A 19,307-nucleotide genomic window follows, 5' to 3' on the forward strand; every position below is an offset into this window, starting at 1 on the left:
AATAGTGCATGGCCAATTTAAAAACAAAATCAGAATTATAGCCTGGTAACACAGGGAAATTTTTATATATTCTTTATCCTAAAAGTAGCATCTGTAAATGGTAAAGCACACAAATGTTCTGTATACAAAAGACAGTGGTAGAATACTACATAGAAGATAATAGTAGTACATGGAAATCCTACAAATAAACTGGTATAAAACAGCGGTGCCTTCTGAGTCTTCAAATACTTCTAGGACCAAAAAAGAAAAAATCATAACGCAGTGGGGGTGAAGTGTAGAGCTAACTTTGACCAAAGTAAACTCTGGTGGTACCACATGGGGGGGATGAGGGGAAGGGGAGGGAGGTACAGTGTTCAATATATAGCAATGTTTTTATTATGTTGCCATTTGATCATTCTAAGCTTTCATGTCTTATTTCCAAATTCCACTTCAGATTTGAGCCCTCAAGCTCATCCTGGTCAAAGGACTGTTTTCAATGACCACAAAACACATGTACATTGTTCTTTGATGCTGTAATGAATGTCATACTTTCTTTTTAGGGCTATGCAAACAAATGACGGATTTAAATAAATCCAAACTGTCAAAATATCCCTTTAAAGCTTGAGAAAGTTCTCACATTTACAATTATCTGCTTTTAATTCAAAAAAAGAATCTCCAAGTGCAAATACAGGATGTGTTAACCAGGTCGCCGTCTCAAAAAAAGATTCAAATACCAAACACAGCATGAGAAATAAACAGGCAACAGTGAGCATTGAAGAAGCAACAAAATATATGCTGGCTGCAACATAGTTCAGGTCTGTGATAGTTTACATAACCAGCTATTGGTAGATAAAATGGAAATGAACCACCCAATGAAAGCAGAACTAAACTGCCTTAATAAGCATTCACTTTTTTAAATCCTTCTGCCACCAGCATAAGTAAATAGGCTGGAAGGTATATTATACTTGTTTTAAACTTTTTTTTTTATATTTCTTCAGTTGCTTCCTGGTTTCTAGCCTAGGCTGAAATTATGTCATAGATCCCATTACTTTTTTTTCATCTGGGAGGAGGGGTTTTCTCAGCCAACCACATCCTCCTCCCTGCATGTCTGAGCTAAGGGCAGATGGATTCCAGGAAGTATATTTTACATGAATCATTTGCCCTTACTCAAGATGGCCATGGCTAGGAATGCTAGGGGGATGCGATTTCTTAACAAAATAAATCTTGGAGACATGGATGGATAAGTTTGCTGTGAATATAAAAATTGAATAGCATTTTCAGTTGGTGGTTCCCAGATACAGTGTAGTTCTGCTTTAAGAACTGGCATTTTATCTAAACGTCAGTTGCTACTGACAGATGGCCCATTTATACAGTAGACCAGGGGAGCAAAACAGTTTTACAAACATATACTGTCTTTTCCTTTAGCTATAATAGGGGATCATCCAGGTGTAAATAACCATGTACTGTAAATAAGTATTAAAGTGTACATAAAGCCAAAAACTATCGAGGACTCTGTTCGAGAGTCTCAAAATTTTTGCCCTTCTAATATTGGTCTCACTATACCGGAATGGAGTTAAAATTTCCAATAGTGAGCCAGACAGCAATATATGGTGACCAGGTACCTTCCCTTAAGCTGGACTTCCATTCATTTTTTTTTTGAGGTGGAAATTCTCCCCCTGTGTCTTTGTATGCCGACAACGGACTCCTCCCCCTTCAGAATACACTGATCAGCGCTGCAGCCTATTGGCTGCATGCACTGATCAAATGCTGCTTTTCCAGCAGGACCATTTGACAAGTCGGTCTAAAGACTGGCTTCTCTTGAACAGAAAGGGCAACACACAGAACTAATTTCTATCCATTTATGGCCAGCTTTACTCTACGAAAAAAATAATTTTACTTCTGTCTATCGCCCCTCACTTCCTGTCTGGTAAAATAAAAGCAGGACAGCAAGGGAGGGGGAATTTTCAAACTCTTCCCTACTCAATCTAATAGAGTGCTTTGGCTGGACATACACTGTATTGTTTAAAACACAGTTCCCCTGTTTTATTATATACATACAAGATAACCTTTATATTTGCATATTACATATGCAGCCTCAGCTTCCTGCTTTTCAGTACTACAGAAAGATTGTATTCAATATTCCTTATCCTTGCCAAGCCACTGAACACAATGCATTCCCAGAATGGGCAATATCTTATCTCAACAACACAAAGTATATGTAAACCTGAACAATGAACCTCTCATTTGCTACACTTTTGGTCTGTTAATTATACCATTAATACCTTTTGAACTTATTATTTCGCCTCTATTGCACTTTAATCTCAGTTACAATGTTCTCAGCTATTTCTAAAGACTACAAACAATGCCCTATGTATTAGAGATTAGAGGAGATGGTAGTGTTCTGTAGTCTTGTCCTTGGGTGACAACACTGCTAGTCCACAGATATTGTGAATGATTTAATCCCAGGACAAGATGTGTGTTAGGCTTCTTTCACACGGTCCGCCTCCGCAGGCGGATCCGTGTTGCTCAGCGGGGATCGATCCGCGATCCCCGCTGAGCCGGGCGGATGACAGCTCCGTCTCCGCTTGCAGAGCGGAGAGGGAGGTGTCTCAGCACCCGCTGCCCTCTATGGGGGATCGGAGGAGAGCGGACCGCTTGTCCGCTCTCATCAGATCCGCTCCGCTCCGATTACTGAACGGATGGAAAAAAAGGGTTTCCATCCGTCCATCCGAGGTGACCTCCGCTGACACCCGCTGCCCCATAGAGCTGCATGGAGGATCCGATCAGATCCGCCTAAAAAACTGACAGGCGGATCTGATCGGACCGCCCGTGTGAAAGAGCCCTTAGGGCTCTTTCACACGGTCCGCCTCCGTAGGCAGATCCGTGCTGCTCAGCGGGGATCGATCCGCCGATCCCCGCTGAGCCAGCGGATGACAGCTCCGTCTCCGCTTGCAGTGCGGAGAGGGAGGTGTCACAGCCCCCGCTGCTCTCTATGGGGGATCGGATGAGAGCGGACCGCTTGTCCGCTCTCATCCGATCCGATCCCTGAACGGATGGAAAAATAGGGTTTCCATCCGTCCGGATATCACGGACAGGATTGGATACGGATGGCAGCGGGTGTCAGCGGAGGTGTCTCCGCTGACACCCGCTGCCCCATAGAGCTGCATGGAGGATCCGATCAGATCCGCCTAAAAAACTGACAGGCGGATCTGATCGGATCGCCCGTGTGAAAGAGCCCTTACTTGTAGGATCAACAGGTGAAAAAAAAAAAGTAAAAGTAAAAAAAAAAAAATAAAAAATTCAGCCACACCTGAGCTTTGGTAAGCTACAAAATACTACAATTCTGTTCTTGAGTTTATATACGCTTTATGTAGTTACGCTAAGTGATTGCAGTAACTAATACTTCCTGCCTCCAGTGGTCTAATCTACAAATATCCGCAATAACATGACAATAAAACTATAAAAGCTAGAATGAAATCCTTTGAAAGTCACATTCTAAAATTTTTTAAACTAAACCATCCAAAGGTAACGCCAATTCTGTGCTGAGAAACAAAAAAAAACAAAACACCACACTATATATTCCCTTACATATCAAACTCTAGCGGTAACTTTAATTCATACTACTGTGGTTTGTAAATTCACAAATTATTACACAATTATTTACAGAAATTTTAAGCAAGAATTATAATGACCTGCTGCACAGGTACCGGAGATATGCAAACAGTTTTAAATAATGTCACTAACATTTTCAAATACTGTTTTCAGTCAATGGGGTCGATTCTCATAAGAGCAGTATAAAAAAAACATAGCATTTGCTAAATGAAGAATCTCCCAGCAAACAAGCAGAAATCTTTGTTTATGGCTGCTCAAAACAGGGTTTTTTGCATGCGTAAGACTACGGTCAACATCACACTGGTAATCAAGATACTTACGACACTAAGCCTTTGGCAGGATCATCCAAGTACAACTCTGCTTTACTTAATGAGCCTCGTTCCCTGGCTGCGATACTGCTGAATCCTAATCACTAGTAAGGAAGCAACAATGGAGCGAAATCTATCACTTGAGTGAAAGACATCATAGGAGAAGATGAGGGATTTCTTTGCATTGCTCTCACTGGCGAGTGGCTACAATGCTTACTGCTGCCTTTTGTTTTGAAATCCATATCATAAACATTAAAAAGAAAACATAACATTAGCTGCACAGTTTCGACAGATCATAAGAAAACCAATTAAAGACGCAGCTGCAGTTTATGTTATGCCTCGGAAAATAATAGAAACATTATCATATGTACACATGATTTAGCTTTTCCCTTCCCAGGTCAGCAATCATTTTTTAATTAGGGTGTTGTCACTGTCACCCTGCATAAACACGGATGTCACAGGTGCCTGTATAAATTAAAACACATCCAGTAGCTACAATAAATTAGATTCACACACCCTCAATATCTTTTTAGAGAGTACTAATAGCTACTAATCCGTAATGCCATAACATCACTGCACATAAGCATAAAGAATGAAAATAAGAACTCTAGAGGAAACATACACACACGTATATATATATATATATATATATATATATATATATACACACATATACACACACATATACACACACAGTGGGGATCGAAAGTTTGGGCACCCCAGGTAAAAATTTGTATTAATGTGCATAAAGAAGCCAAGGAAAGATGGAAAAATCTCCAAAAGGCATGAAATTACAGATTAGACATTCTTATAATATAAAGAAAAATATACGGAGTATATTCCCCACGCCAAGGATTAAAAGATATATTTAGATAAATATGTGTATAATAAAATGAATAATTGCAGCAGCAGCTATAGGTAATGCAGGAAATGGATGGGATTAGCTTTACAAAAGCTAACTACAGCGCTTGCTGATGGTATAATTTATTTATTATTCAAGTAAATATCTCAATGATTAAGGTGGTGACTAGAATAAATAGATATTAAACAAGTGACTTGGTGCTCAAGAAAATCAGAAGAGTCCTTTGGTGAATATATGGTTCAATACAATTGAAGGTGCAAGTGCTCAGACGTGAATGTCCTTATTATTCTGTGACATGAATCCGTTTCGCTGTGATTTGTGGGTAGATGAAATCGCTTACCAGAACCAGTGGGTCCTATGTGCTTTACAGCACTAGGACCTTTCGCGCTTCCTGGGCTGGGATGGATTCCCCCTTTTTTCCTCCAATAGGCTGGTCTAGGATTGTAAGCTGGATCCTCCTCACATCATGGAAGTTTGGCAATTTGTAAAAGGAAACAGAAGCTCCATATTGTGCAGTATGATCAAAATAAGTAAATCCGTGGTGGTCAGTGGTCGGCTTGTGCGGGCTGCGCGTCCCTTTTGCAGAGTGGCGAGCCGTGCTTCCGGCTTGCGTTCCAATCTAACGCGTTTCTTCTTGAGCAGCAAGTCACTTTATATATATTGGACTTTTTATATACCAACAGTCACGATTTATATATTTATATCATTTTCCATACTTATTATACTTTTTTTTTTTTTTTTGTTTTGATTGCCTCAATATTGCTATATCTATTTTATTGTTTTATTGTTTTAGTAAAGCTAATCCCATCCATTCTTATAATAGGTCAAAAAAAGTTAAGATTTTATTTCCTTCATTGACACTGTCAAAATTACAGAAAACAAAAAAATGGAGTCTGCAAAAGTTTGGGAACCCTGTAGAATTTATAGCATGTACTGCCCCCTTTGCAAGGCTGAGACTTGCCAGTGTCATGGTTTGTTCTCAATCATCGTCTGGGAAGACCAGGTGATGTCAATCTCAAAGATTTTAAATGCCCAGACTCATCTGACTCTTCCCCAACAATCAGCACCATGGGATCTTCTAAGCAGTTGTCTAGAAAACTGAAAATAGTTGACGCTCACAAAGCTGGAGAAGGCTATAAGAAGATAGCAAAGCCTTTTCAGACGTCAATATCCTCCGTTTGGAATGTAATTAAGAAATGGCAGTCATCAGGAACAGTGGAAGTTAAAGCAAGATCTGGAAGACCAAGAAAAATATCAGACAGAACAGCTCGCAGGATTGTAAGAAAAACAATTCAAAACCCACGTTTGACTGCATGATCCCTCCAGAAAGATCTGGCAGACACTGGAGTTGTGGTACACTATTCCACTATAAAAAGAGATACTTGTACAAATATGGTCTTCATGGAAGAGTCATCAGAAGAAAACCTCTTCTATGTCCTCACCACAAAAATCAGCGTTTGAACTTTGCAAATGAACATAGACAAGTCTGATGCATTTTGGAAACAAGTACTGTGGACCGATCAGGTTAAAATTTAACTTTTTGGCCGGAACGAGCAAAGGTATAATTGGAGAAGAAGGGGCACAGAATTTAATGAAAAGAACCTCTTTCCAACTGTTAAGCATGGGGGTGGATCAATCATGCTCTGGGGTTGAATTGCCGCAAGGGGAACATCTCACGAGTAGAAGGAAAAATGGATTCAATAAAATTTCAGCAAATTTTGGTTGGTAACTTGATGGCATCTGTGAAAAAGCTGAAGTTAAAGAGAGGATGGCTTCTACAAATGGATAATGATCCTAAACACACCTCGAAATCCACGGGGGATTACACCAAGAGGCGTAAACTGAAGATTTTGCCATGGCCTTCACAATCTCCTGACCTCAACATAATTGAAAATCTATGGATAGACCTTAAGAGAGCAGTGCGTGACAGACAGCCCAGAAATCTCAAAGAACTGGAAGACTTTTGTAAGAAAGAATGGACAAAGATACCTCAAACAAGAATTGAAAGACTCTTGGCTGGCTACAAAAAGCATTTACATGCTGTGATACTTGCCAAAGGGGGCAGTACAAGATATTAACTCTGCAGGGTGCCCAAACTTTTGCAGAAGCCATTTTTTTGTTTTCTGTTAATTTGAAAGTGTAAATGATGGAAATAAAATCTAACTTTTTTTAAAATATTATAAGAATGTCTAATCTGTAATTTGATGCCTTTTGGAGATTTTTCCATCTTTCCTTGGCTTCTTAATTCACATTAATACAAATTTTTACCTGGGGTGCCCAAACTTTCGATTCCCACTGTATACACACATTATATATATATATATATATTATATATATATACACACACACTATCTCACAAAAGTGAGTACACCCCTCACATTTTTGTAATTATTTTATTACATCTTTTCATGTGACAACACTGAAGAAATTACATTTTGCTATAATGTAAAGTAGTGAGTTTACAGTTTGTATAACAGTGTAAATTTGCTGTCCCCATAAAATAACTCCACACACAGCCATTTATGTCTAAACTGCTGGCAACAAAAGTGAGTACACCCCTAGGTAAAAATGTAAAAAATGGACCCAAAGTGTCAATATTTTGTTTGGCCAGCTGGGAGCTGATGGATGTTAGAGACCTTGCGCTCCTCCACCCTCCGTTTGGGGATGCCCCACAGATGTTCAATAGGGTTTATGTCTGGAGACATGCTTGGCCAGTCCCATCACCTTTACCCTCAGCTTCTTTAGCAAGGCAGTGGTCATCCTGGAGGTGTGTTTGGGGTTGATATGTTGGAGTATTGCCCTGCGGCCCAGTCTCCAAAGGGAGGGGATCATGCTCTGCTTCAGTATGTCACAGTAAATGTTGGCATTCATAATTCCCTCAATGAACTATAGTTTCCCAGTGAAGGCACTCATGAAGCCCCAGACCATTCCACTCCCACCACCATGCTTGACTGTAGGCAAGACACACTTGACTTTGTACTCCTCACCTGGTTGCCGCCACACGCGCTTGACACCATCTGAACCAAATAAGTTTATCTTGGTCTCATCAGACCACAGGACATGTTTCCAGTAATCCATGTCCTTTGTCTGCTTGTCTTCAGCAAACTGTTTTCAGGCTTTCTTAGGCATCTTTAGAAGAGGGTTCCTTCTGGGACGACAGCAATGCAGACCTAATTGATGCATTGTATGGTCTGAGCACTGACAGGCTGACCTCTGCAGCAATGCTGGCAGCACTCATATCTCTATTTACCAAAGACAACCTCTGGCTAGGACGCTGAGCATGTTCACTCAACTTCTTTGGCCAACCACAGCGAGGCCCGTTCTGAGTGGAACCTGTCCTGTTAAACCGCTGTATGGTCTTGGCCACTGTGCTGCAGCTCAGTTTCAGGGTCTTGGCAATCTCCTATAGCCTAGGCCATTTTTAAGTAGAGCAACAATTCTTTTTTTTCCAGATGCTCAGAGAGCGATAACACCAAATTTAACACACCTGCTCCTCAATCACACCTGAGATCTTGTAACACTAACAAGTCACATGACACCGGGAAAGGAAAATGGTTAATTGGGCCCAATTTGGACATATACACTTAAGGGTGTACTCACTTTTGTTGCCAGCAAATTAGACATTAATGTTAATTAATTAATTTTTGTGAGATACTGTGTATGTATGTGTGTATGTACAGTGGGTACGGAAAGTATTCAGACCCCCCTTAAATTTTTCACTCTTTGTTATATTGCAGCCATTTGCTAAAATCATTTAAGTTCATTCTTCTTCCTCATGAATGTACACATAGCACTCCATACTGACAGAAAAACACAGAATTGTTGACATTGTTGCAGATTTATTAAAAAAGAAAAACTGAAATATCACATGGTCCTAAGTATTCAGACCCTTTGCTGTGACACTCATATTTAACTCAGGTGCTTTCCATTTCTTCTGATCATCCTTGAGATGGTTCTACACCTTCATTTGAGTCCAGCTGTGTTTGATTATACTGATTGGACTTGATTAGGAAAGCCACACACCTGTCTATATAAGACCTTCCAGATCACAATGCATGTCAGAGCAAATGAGAATCATGAGGTCAAAGGAACTGCCTGAAGAGCTCAGAGACAGAATTGTGGCAAGGCACAGATCTGGCCAAGGTTACAAAAAGATTTCTGCTGCACTTAAGGTTCCTAAGAGCACAGTGGCCTCCATAATCCTCAAATGGAAGACGTTTGGAACGACCAGAACCCTTCCTAGAGCTGGCCGTCCGGCCAAACTGAGCTATCGGGGGAGAAGAGCCTTGGTGAGAGAGGTAAAGAAGAACCCAAAGATCACTGTGGCTGAGCTCCAGAGATGCAGTCAGGAGATGGGAGAAAGTTGTAGAAAGTCAACCATCACTGCAGCCCTCCACCAGTCGGGGCTTTATGGCAGAGTGGCCCGACGGAAGCCACTCCTCAGTGTAAGACACATGAAAGCCCGCATGGAGTTTGCTAAAAAAACACCTGAAGGACTCCAAGATGGTGAGAAATAAGATTCTCTGGTCTGATGAGACCAAAATATAACTTTTTGGCCTTAATTCTAAGCAGTATGTGTGGAGAAAACCAGGCACTGCTCATCACCTGTCCAATACAGTCCCAACAGTGAAGCATGGTGGTGGCAGCATCATGCTGTGGGGGTGTTTTTCAGCTGCAGGGACAGGACGACTGGTTGCAATCGAGGGAAAGATGAATGCGGCCAAGTACAGGGATATCCTGGACAAAAACCTTCTCCAGAGTGCTCTGGACCTCAGACTGGCCCGAAGGTTTACCTTCCAACAAGACAATGACCCTAAGCACACAGCTAAAATAACGAAGGAGTGGCTTCACAACAACTCCGTGACTGTTCTTGAATGGCCCAGCCAGAGCCCTGACTTAAACCCATTTGAGCATCTCTGGAGAGACCTAAAAATGGCTGTCCACCAACGTTTACCATCCAACCTGACAGAACTGGAGAGGATCTGCAAGGAGGAATGGCAGAGGATCCCCAAATCCAGGTGTGAAAGACTTGTTGCATCTTTCCCAAAAAGACTCCTGGCTGTATTAGATCAAAAGGGGGCTTCTACTAAATACTGAGCAAAGGGTCTGAATACTTAGGACCATGTGATATTTCAGTTTTTCTTTTTTAATAAATCTGCAACAATGTCAACAATTCTGTGTTTTTCTGTCAGTATGGGGTGCTATGTGTACATTCATGAGGAAGAAGAATGAACTTAAATGATTTTAGCAAATGGCTGCAATATAACAAAGAGTGAAAAATGTAAGGGGGTCTGAATACTTTCCGTACCCACTGTATATATACAGTGGCTTGCGAAAGTATTCAGCCCCCTTGAACTTTGTGACCTTTTGCCACATTTCAGGCTTCAAACAAAGATATAAAACTGTCATTTTTTGTGAAGAATCAACAACAAGTGGGACACAATCATGAAGTGGAATGAAATTTATTGGATATTTCAAACTTTAACAAATAAAAAACTGAAAAATTGGGTGTGCAAAATTATTCAGCCCATTTACTTTCAGTGCAGCAAACTCTCTCCAGAAGTTCAGTGAGGATCTCTGAATGATGACCTAAATGACTAATGAAGATAAATAGAATCCACCTGTGTGTAATCAAGTCTCTGTATAAATGCACCTGCACTGTGATAGTCTCAGAGGTCAGTTTAAAGCGCAGAGAGCATCATGAAGAACAAGGAACACACCAGGCAGGTCCGAGATACTGTTGTGGAGAAGTTTAAAGCCGGATTTGGATACAAAAAAGATTTCCCAAGCTTTAAACATCCCAAGGAGCACTGTGCAAGCGATAATATTGAAAAGGAAGGCGTATCAGACCACTGCAAATCTACGAAGACCTGGCCGTTCCTCTAAACTTTCAGCTCATACAAGGAGAAGACTGATCAGAGATGCAGCCAAGAGGCCCATGATCACTCTGGATGAACTGCAGAGATCTACAGCTGAGGTGGGAGACTCTGTCCATAGGACAACAATCAGTCGTATACTGCACAAATCTGGCCTTTATGGAAGAGTGGCAAGAAGAAAGCCATTTCTTAAAGATATCCATAAAAAGTGTCGTTTAAAGTTTGCCACAAGCCATCTGGGAGACACACCAAACATGTGGAAGAAGGTGCTCTGGTCAGATGAAACCAAAATCGAACTTTTTGGCAACAATGCAAAAACACAGCTCATCACCCTGAACACACCATCCCCATTGTCAAACATGATGGTGGCAGCATCATGGTTTGGGCCTGCTTTTCTTCAGCAGAGACAGGGAAGATGGTTAAAATTGATGGGAAGATGGATAGAGCCAAATACAGGACCATTCTGGAAGAAAACCTGATGGAGTCTACAAAAGACCTGAGACTGGGACGGAGATTTGTCTTCCAACAAGACAATTATCCAAAACATAAAGCAAAATCTACAATGGAATGGTTCACAAATAAACATATCCAGGTGTTAGAATGGCCAAGTCAAAGTCCAGACCAGAATCCAATCGAGAATCTGTGGAAAGAACTGAAAACTGCTGTTCACAAACGCTCTCCATCCAACCTCACTGAGCTTGAGCTGTTTTGCAAGGAGAAATGGGCAAAAATTTCAGTCTCTCGATGTTCAAAACTGATAGAGACATACCCCAAGCGACAACTGTAATCGCAGCAAAAGGTGGCGCTACAAAGTATTAACTTAAGGGGGCTGAATAATTATGCACGCCCAATTTTTCTGTTATTTATTTGTTAAATAAGTTTGAAATATCCAATAAATTTCGTACCACTTCATGATTGTGTCCCACTTGTTGTTGATTCTTCACAAAAAAATTACAGTTTTACATCTTTTTGTTTGAAGCCTGAAATGTGGCAAATGGTTGCAAAGTTCAAGGGGGCCGAATACTTTCGCAAGGCACTGTGTATGTATATATATATATATATATATATCCCTTTAATTTTCTTTTTTTTTGGTCACCTTTATTCCTACTATATATATATACACACACACACACATACACACAGGTGGTCCCCGGGTTACAAACAAGATAGGGTCTGTAGGTTTGTTCTTATGTAGGTTTGTTCTGAAGTCAAATTTGCTTGTAAGTCGAACAGGTACATTTTTTAAGTGTAGCTCCAGCCAAAATAATATTTTTTAAGTTTTTGGATAGCATAAGGAAGGGTTAACATTATACATTTTCTTAGCAGAGACCCTAGGGAATAAAATGGCGATCATTGCAATTTTTTGTATGTCACACGGTATTTGCGCAGCTGTTTTTAAAACCGATTTCTTTTATTTAAAAAAAAAAAAAAACTATATATATATATATATATATATATATATATATATATATATATATATATATATATATATATATATATATATATATACCCCAGTTCTTTTGTAATATATCAAAGATGATGGTACGGCGAGTAAATAGATACATAACAGGTCACATTTTAAAACTGCGCACGCTTGTGGAATGGCAAAAAAAATATGGTACTTAAAGTTCTCCATAGGGGACGCTTTAAAAACATTTACAGGTTACCTGTTAAGAGTTACAGAGGAGGTCTAGCACTAGAATTATTGCTCTCACTTTAACGTTCATGGCGATACCTCACACGTGTGGTGCAAACAACGTTCATATATACATGCGCGACTTAAGTATGCGTTTGCTTCTGTACGCAAACACAGAGGGATGGGGGTGTTTTAAATTTTATTATTTTAAACTGTCCCTTTAATTTTCTTTTTTTTTTTGGTCACCTTTATTCCTACTACAAGGAATGTAAACATCCAATGTAATAGAAAGAAGGATGACGGGTCCTCTTTATGGAGAGATCTGGGGTCAAAAGGACTTGAGTGATAAAATGCGGATATTTAACAAAGTGTGGGACCCATGGGTCAAGTATCTGACTGGAGATCCAAGATTTATACCCAATTAAGGTAGTTTCAGGATGGTGGGATTCAGAGTGTGAGGTCATACCCTACTTTCCCTATCAACATTCACCCTTTTTTTCCCTTTTCACCCTTTTCTCTTCTCAGTCATTGCCATTATATCTTTTAGGTCTTCTCACCTATTTGCTCCAAATTTAGCAAAGCTAATGCTACTTTAGGGTGAAGATCTGTTTCTGTGTGACGAGGGGTGCGGATTTCTTTCCCTGGAGGTATAGGTCCCCTTCTAAAAATGTATAAAGTTTATACCAGATGTATTTCCAAGCCATTGTGGTCAACGAGCTGACCTTAAGTTTGGAAGCGCAATATGTAGTTGCTCTGTCCTCTAGTGCAGTGTTTCTCAACTCCGGTCCTCAGGGCACACTAACAGGCCAGATTTTAAGTATTACCTTGGGGAGACTCAGACTAGAATACTGCAATCACTGAGCAGCAAATGATATCACCTGTGATGTATTTCAGTTTTCCTGCAAACCTGGCCTGTTTTGTGTGCCCTGAGGACCGGAGTTGAGAAACACTGCTCTAGCGCACAGTAGGCCTGATATGTGCCTTATCCATCACCTTAGAGTCTTGAAGATGTCTTGAGTTTACCCTACACCGGCTGTGCATTCTATACTGACTATGAAGTTTCTTACTTTATCACTTTGGAAGAACGCCTTTTCTATGCTCTTTTAGGTTAAAAAAAATGCTTAAACTATTACCTAGTCTGTATGTTTTTTACATGTTGGAAGATCCGCATTCTTTGTCATAACTTTTGCATTCTCTTTTATGAGAACACTTCAATAAAAAAACAATTGAAACTGGAAAAAGACCCCACATCTCTTCTTTACTTTAAAAGCAAAACCTCAAAAAAAACCTTTTCTTGATCTTTTGCATTAACAAAAAAAATAAATTGTTAATTTCTGCCATAGAATAGAAGTGACGTCATGACGTTGGTCCTCCAAGGCCATAGAGGCAATCAGAGGTGATCTGGTAGTCTCTGTGACCAGCCGGCCGCACTTGTGAAAATGTTGAGAAACACCGCCAAGGGGGATTTGGGGTGGAGTCCCCTCCTGACACTTTGGAAAATGATCCAGTGGCTGATGAGCCGCTTGGACTGCTTTCATCCTTCCTTAAAGCAGGTCACAGATGGATCGACAATTCGTCGGTTCAGTAGTGACCAGCCAAATTGTGATCCCTCTATGGCTGTTTCCACTTGACAGAAGTCAATCTAACAATTTGCGTGTAACAATTTATGTTGGAAAATGTTTCCTTCCATCTTTGCCTGCAGTCAATTGACTGCAGCTCTGATCATTGTATTCTGACAGTGTAGAAGTCCTTGGTGTCAGAACACAATAGCACAGCAGGGAGGATTCCGCCATCCACCTCCACCGTGTGGATGGAGGAATTAATTTGTTTTTTTCCATTAACTCACTGGGAGATGTGAAAAAAAATTATCTATCCATGGCCAGATTAAAGCGATATTAACCACCTCAATACAGGGCACTTAAACCCCCTTCCTTCCCAGACCAATTTTCAGCTTTTAGCGCTGTTGCATTTTGAATGACAATTGCGCGGTCATGCAACACTGTACCTAAACCAAGTTTGTATATTTTTTTCCCCAGAAATAGAGCTTTCTTTTGGTGGTATTTGATCACCACAAGGTTTCTTCTTTTTTGGTGCACAAATAAAAAAAGACCGAAAAGTTTGAAAAAAAAAAAAGTTTTTTTGTTTATGTTATACAATTTTGTAAATAGATACGTTTTTTCCTGCACTGATGAGCACTGATGAGGCCGCACTGACAGGCACTGATGGGGTGGCACTGCTATGCAGCACTGATGGGCATTGATATGTGGCACTGATAGGTAGCACTGATAGGCAGCGCTGATGGGCACTGATCTGCGGCACTGGTGGGCAATAATGGGCACTGGTGGGCGGAACTGATAGATGGCAATAATGGGCACTGGTGGGCAGCACTGATAAGGAGAGCACCACTTGCAGAGCCCTGATTGCCATCCCTGGTGGCCATGGTGGACATCCCTGGTGGTCATGGGTGGGCATCCCTGGTGGCTCTAGTGGCACCCCCCCCCAGGGCTGCACTGGTAATCAATGTTCTGATTACCAGCACAGACCCCCCCCCCTGTGATCAGTGAGTAATTATTAAAACTCACTGATCTCCTAGCTGCAGCACAGATCGTCTTCTCCTCACTGACAGGATCTGTGTGAGGAGAAGAAGAGATCAAAGCCGTTACAACGGCTGTATTTACATTACATGACGGCTGTGATTGGACACAGCCGTCATGTGATCAGGAGGGCCAATCACAGGGCCCTCCTGCCAAAACTTGTTGCTCTGTGTCCGAGGGACACAGGCACATCGAGATTGCGCCGTTGCGCGTGCTCGCGACGACGCAATTTCGCTCCTTCTGCAGGACGTTCGGGAACGCCTGATCAGAAGGACGAGACTCCCACCCGGCTGTATATGTACAGTGGCCGGGTGGGAGGTGGTTAAAGCCTTGTTTCATTTAAAAAAAACCAAAGAAAACAATCATACATGGTATACTTACCTGCTCTGTGCAGTGGTTTTGTACAGAGCACCCCGGATCTTCCTTCTCGGGACCCACGCCACCACTCCTGGCTCCTCCCACCTGCCGTGTGCCCCCACAGTGGGCTCCTGAGCTGCAGCTCTGTGTCCATTCACACACACAGCTGCGGCTTGGCCCTGCACCCTCTGTCTTCTGATTGGCTCACTGACTGACAGCTCCAGCTCCTGTCAAAAGCCAATCAGGAGTGCGAGTCCCCAGATAGGCAAGGCTCTCGTGGACATCGCTGGATTGGGATGGGGCTCAGGTAAGTATTTTGGGGGGGGGGGGCTGCTACACACAGTTTTTTTACTTTCATGTATAGAATGCATGATGGTTAAAAAAAAAAAAAACCTTGTGCTTTTACAAACACTTTAAGTCTTTGATCTATATCTGACCCCAGATCTGAGAATTTTCTTAGTACCTGTAAAGAAAATTTCCTGCGCGTGAGGCAACAAGGAGGCTGTACCAGCATCACCACCAGGCATTTTAGTATCATTATATTATAGACAAAGGTTGTGGGGTGGACGGGTGCAGGAAGAAAGGTGAAATGTAAAATGAAAAACTCAGCTACTTTGTAGGCAAGCAATGCTCTCTGGCAAGCATTTAATGTTACATTTTCAATGGTTTCCTAACAGAGGTGAAGCAGCCCAATTAACAACCTGTCACCGTGTAACTAATAGTATGAATTTGTACCTTATCGTTGTCCCTTGAAGTCGGTCAATCTTCTTGTTTAATTCTGCAATGATGCTATGCAGCTCAGTAATTCTTTCCTCGTATCGTAAAGTTGTCCTCTCTTGTAAGTCCTCATGCTCCCTCATCAGATGTGATTGTTCACACTAAACAAATTAATGGAAAAATCTATTAGTCCCAAATGGTTGCTGGATTTTCATCTGCATTGTGGAGAAATAAGGAAGACAGACAAAAAATGAGACTCTGATGAGGGAAGGTGGAGCAAAAAAATCCAATATCACCATAGGAGTTAACAGGATAAGAGGCCAGTGCACAATTCATCTCACTGGTGTGTCCACCCAGGCTTAACTAGACTTTTAGCCTTTAAAAAGTCACCACAAAAATTAATTAATTAAGTTCTATAAAACAAGTGGGCTAAATGAAATCCAACATTTATATTACTTAGGATAACTATAGTCATAGGTTTTCTAATGGCTACATATTTATGCCCACTATGGGAAAAAGCACTGTGGGTTCAATTTATTCTGTCGAAAATATTTTCCAACACATAATAAAAATTAGCAATATAATGGAAGGACACTGCGTTTGCCTCCTTCCAAAGTGAAAAGGAAGCGCAGAGGGAGATTCGGGCGAGGTAACTGTTTAATTGGATTGAAAAGGGTAACTGACTAATTAATTACAGGAGCACAGGTATATTAGTCTAGCCAAAAAATGCAAGGGGTGTGGATGAAGGAGGTTCTTATCTAATGCAATGCCACAAAGCAACAGAATAGCACACCCACAAGAAAAACTTAAGTGGTGTTGTGATGCCATAACATCATAAAAATGCCAATACTCTTTCAGCTAAAGGAGGAGATCATTTGCAGCAAATAAGGGTACCCTGTTACCAAGATTCAATTAAATATCTTAGATATTGTTGGGATTATTTGTGGCAGGCCTTAAAAGGTGACCCTCTCATCCAGTTTTTCAGCCAGATAGTTACCTCTATTCTGCCATCTTCGTACCCAACCCTCCACAGTCACACCCCACAGTCACAAACACAGAAGAATGTTTGCAAGGGTCAGCTTTGTTTTCAGCATCTTCCAGATGTAACAGATCCCTCATAGTGGGGCAGGGCGAGGACAGTTCTCCTAAATGTGTGAGAGAGAACAAATCTCCCTTTAGGGCAGTGCCACCTACATAGGGAGGTATAACAGAGCCAAATACAGGGGTAGTAGAGAGAGCAGCCTACATAGGGAGAAGTAGGAGAGACTAGAGATGCAACGAGGCTTGGGGGGTTATTTGGTGTTTCACACGGCGCACTCCTAAGCCCTGCACTCTGTACACAGAGCACCCCTAAAACCTGCACTCTGTACACAGCGCACCCCTAAAACCTGAATTCTATACACAGCCCATCCCTGAACTCCGTATAGTCTTACAGAGAGAACTGGCAATTTGAGGGCCACCATATTGCTGATGTGGCCCGCAATGAAATGGTGTTTGACACCCCTGGTGTGGAGAATCAAATTATCAATTTATCCGATTTAGTTTGTTTAGTATCTAGTATTGTATTGACGTGGCTTTCTCTATTGTACCGATTCTATCCATGAGCTTTATGTTATAAAGATTTGCTGTCTTGCCATATCTGCAACGGAATTTTTATTTTTTGCAAAAACTGTACTTGTTCTGTAAGCTGTAACGCAGGGCTCAACAAACTCCAGGTCACTATGATGACAAGAAGATTTGTCCTGGTGCCTAAACTGCCACCTGAATACTCTTTGCCCGCCCCCCCGCTTGCCAATCTACCTACCTGGGACTGGCATAGCGGGTGCCGCCGGGTAGAGGGGAGGGAAGAGAACAGACGCATGTCTGCTCTCTTCTGATTCTAGTTGACCCAGACTTGACATCACTTCCGGTCCCCGTTGACAGTTTACCATTCATCAAGGCCAGGAAAGAATGTAATGCAGTGCAATGTAGGGTCTTTTAGACCCTGGATGTCTCATTAAAAGAGAACCTGTCCCCTCTGTGATTGAAAAATAAAGTTACACCCCCCCCCCCATAAACGCACAGGGTGCCTACTTCTGAAAACGCTGATTACGATACATATCGCTGCGCACACCAGAATGAAAGCAGAAATTTTAGCAACAGACATTCTTCGTAATGCTACACCGATGACCTATAAGGGGCTTTTAAAGCGTCGCCTATGGAAAATATAGGATACTGACATGCTTAAGGTCTGACATGTTGGGTACCTATTTACTTGGTAAAACTTCAAATTTTATATTTTACCCAAAAAAAAATGGGTAATTTATTACATTTTTGCGCCCCCTAAAATTAACTTTTAGGCCTCATGTACACTGCTGCTAATAAAGGACGTTTGGAGAAGTTGGGCGTTTTTTTTTTTTCAGCAGCCCCTGAACTCTCCTCTATGTTATCTCATCTGTCCATGTACACACGTTTATAAGCGTGTTAGTTTATAGGAGTTTCTAATGGGGAACAATTTCTGACTATTTGAAATAGGGAAAAACAGACTTTTCAGAGGAGGGTATAGTGATCACTAGCATGTAAAAGTGGTAAAAATGGGATTTTAGTACTTACCGTAAAATCAATTTCTCTGAGTTTGACGGACACAGCCCTCCATAAATTATAACTACTGGGTTATATCACCTCCCCCAGGAGTAGGACTAGGCAGAACAAAAAACACCTGGCTACGCCCATGGGCCGTCCTCAGCTTGGTAAATAACCCCCGTTTCTGCTCTAGGTAATCAGTTAAGTAACAAGCACTATTAGAAGTATCAGAACTCCATAGAGGGGTGGGTGCTGTGTCCGTCGAACTCAGAGAAATGGGTTTTACGATAAGTACAAACTTCCCCATTTTCTCTTTCCTTCATCGACAGACAGCGCCCCATAAATCAGAACTACTGGGACGTCCAAAACCAATGCCAAAAGGAAAATTAGGGGTTGGGAAAAATAACCCAAGGCTAAACATAGGTGCTCTTAACCAGGACACAGAAGCCTTAACCGGGTCACAGGAGCCACGTCTGAAAAAATAAAAGTTTAAAGAAAAACAACCCTCCACAGGGAACAGCCCCTCAAACAGCAGCCTGAAAAACTTTGTGGCCAAAAGAAGAATCCGCAGATGCCAAAGTATGTACCTTATAGAGTGAAGGAATGCATCGACGACCAAGTGGCCGCCTTGCAAACTTGCAATATTGATGCCTGATGATGGAAGGCCCAAGAAGCACTCAGTGTCCAAGTAGAATGCGCCAGGACAGGGAAAGGGGGAACCTGACCTTTAATGCAATAGGCCTGAGTCACCATCTGTCTGATCCATCTGGAGATGGTAGCCGAAGGAGCAGCCAGCCCTTTTCT

At 41.5% G+C, this 19,307-nt stretch overlaps 1 protein-coding gene across 3 annotated transcripts in view; it reads right to left on the reverse strand.

Moving 5' to 3' along the window:
• Nucleotides 1–19,307, reverse strand: part of MCC (MCC regulator of WNT signaling pathway) — a gene marked incomplete at its 5' end in the record, with an annotated part of 565,928 nt that overhangs the window by 162,507 nt on the left and 384,114 nt on the right. For all 3 annotated transcript variants that reach the window (XM_082243687.1, XM_082243688.1, XM_082243689.1), the window contains one exon: nt 15,960–16,102. In XM_082243687.1, coding sequence (XP_082099813.1) covers nt 15,960–16,102 — 143 coding nt within the window. The remainder of the gene's footprint in view (nt 1–15,959; nt 16,103–19,307) is intronic.

The sequence above is a fragment of the Pelophylax lessonae genome (assembly GCF_965119305.1).
Source record: "Pelophylax lessonae genome assembly, chromosome: 1".
NCBI lineage: Eukaryota > Metazoa > Chordata > Amphibia > Anura > Ranidae > Pelophylax > Pelophylax lessonae.